The sequence below is a fragment of the Mus caroli genome, chromosome 1 (genome assembly GCF_900094665.2).
Source record: "Mus caroli chromosome 1, CAROLI_EIJ_v1.1, whole genome shotgun sequence".
NCBI lineage: Eukaryota > Metazoa > Chordata > Mammalia > Rodentia > Muridae > Mus > Mus caroli.
The window spans coordinates 32510359-32511678 of NC_034570.1; the positions used below are offsets into that span (position 1 = coordinate 32510359).

Here is a 1320-nt window from a genome sequence, read left to right on the forward strand (position 1 = left end):
AGGCACTGCTAGGCACTTCACATGAATATCGAGGAATATCCTAGATTAATGTGATTAATGTGGTGTAACGAATGCTCCCCAATTATCTCTGATTGGTTAATAAAAAGGTAAACAGCCAATGACTGGGCAGAGGAGATAGGAAGGCTGAACTACTGTTGGGGGTGGGAGGTCTCCAGGGAGAAAGTCGGGAATGAAGAGGATTTGCTAAGGGAGTTCTCCATGAGTACAGACAGCTACAGCAAAGCGAACCAAGGAAAGACTAAATACAAGTAACTTGGGGACTTGGGGCATGTGGTTGGGAAGGAGCTAAGATAACACAGAGGGTTAGGAGAGTCTGCTCAGTTATTGTGTTTAAAGCCTGTTGATTAAAATCACTAGGTCTCTGACTCAATTATCTGGGTGCCAGCTGGGTTAGAAAAAAAAACACCAGTTTTAAATTTCATCCTATAGATAGCTTAAGCATACATTTAAAGAGTGCCCATTAGGGGTGCCAGAAAGCAGAGTACTCAAGTACGTGGACACCAATTTGCAGAAACAGCGAGAACTTCAAAAGGCCAATCAGGAACAATATGCAGAGGGCAAGATGAGAGGGGCTGCTCCGGGGAAGAAGACATCTGGTCTGCAACAGAAAAATGTTGAAGTGAAAACAAAAAAGAACAAGCAGAAAACACCTGGAAATGGAGATGGTGGCAGTACCAGTGAGACACCTCAGCCTCCTAGGAAGAAGAGAGCCCGGGTAGATCCTACCGTTGAAAATGAAGAAACATTCATGAACAGAGTTGAAGTTAAAGTGAAGATTCCTGAAGAGCTGAAACCCTGGCTTGTGGATGACTGGGACTTGATCACCAGACAAAAGCAGCTTTTTTATCTTCCTGCCAAGAAGAATGTGGATTCCATTTTGGAGGATTATGCAAATTATAAGAAGTCTCGAGGAAATACAGATAATAAAGAGTATGCTGTTAATGAGGTGGTGGCAGGGATAAAGGAATACTTCAATGTCATGCTGGGCACTCAGCTCCTCTACAAGTTTGAGAGACCACAGTACGCTGAAATCCTCGCCGACCACCCGGATGCACCCATGTCCCAGGTGTATGGAGCGCCACATTTGCTGAGATTATTTGTGCGAATTGGAGCGATGTTGGCCTACACGCCTCTAGATGAGAAAAGCCTTGCTTTATTACTGAACTATCTACATGATTTTCTCAAGTACCTGGCNAAGAATTCTGCAACTTTGTTCAGTGCCAGTGATTATGAAGTGGCTCCTCCTGAGTACCATCGGAAAGCCGTGTGAGGCTGTGCGCTCCTCTCTCCCTCGGGCTT

General features: G+C 44.9%; 1 protein-coding gene across 1 annotated transcript; it reads left to right on the plus strand.

Annotated features, from left to right (window-relative positions):
• Positions 1 to 468: 468 nt before the first annotated feature.
• On the plus strand, positions 469 to 1314 carry LOC110297750 (mortality factor 4-like protein 1). Its single transcript, XM_021166706.2, has one exon. It carries the CDS (start codon positions 584 to 586, stop codon positions 1289 to 1291), a length of 708 nt encoding a protein of 235 aa, XP_021022365.1. The 5' UTR covers positions 469 to 583; the 3' UTR covers positions 1292 to 1314.
• Positions 1315 to 1320: the final 6 nt, after the last annotated feature.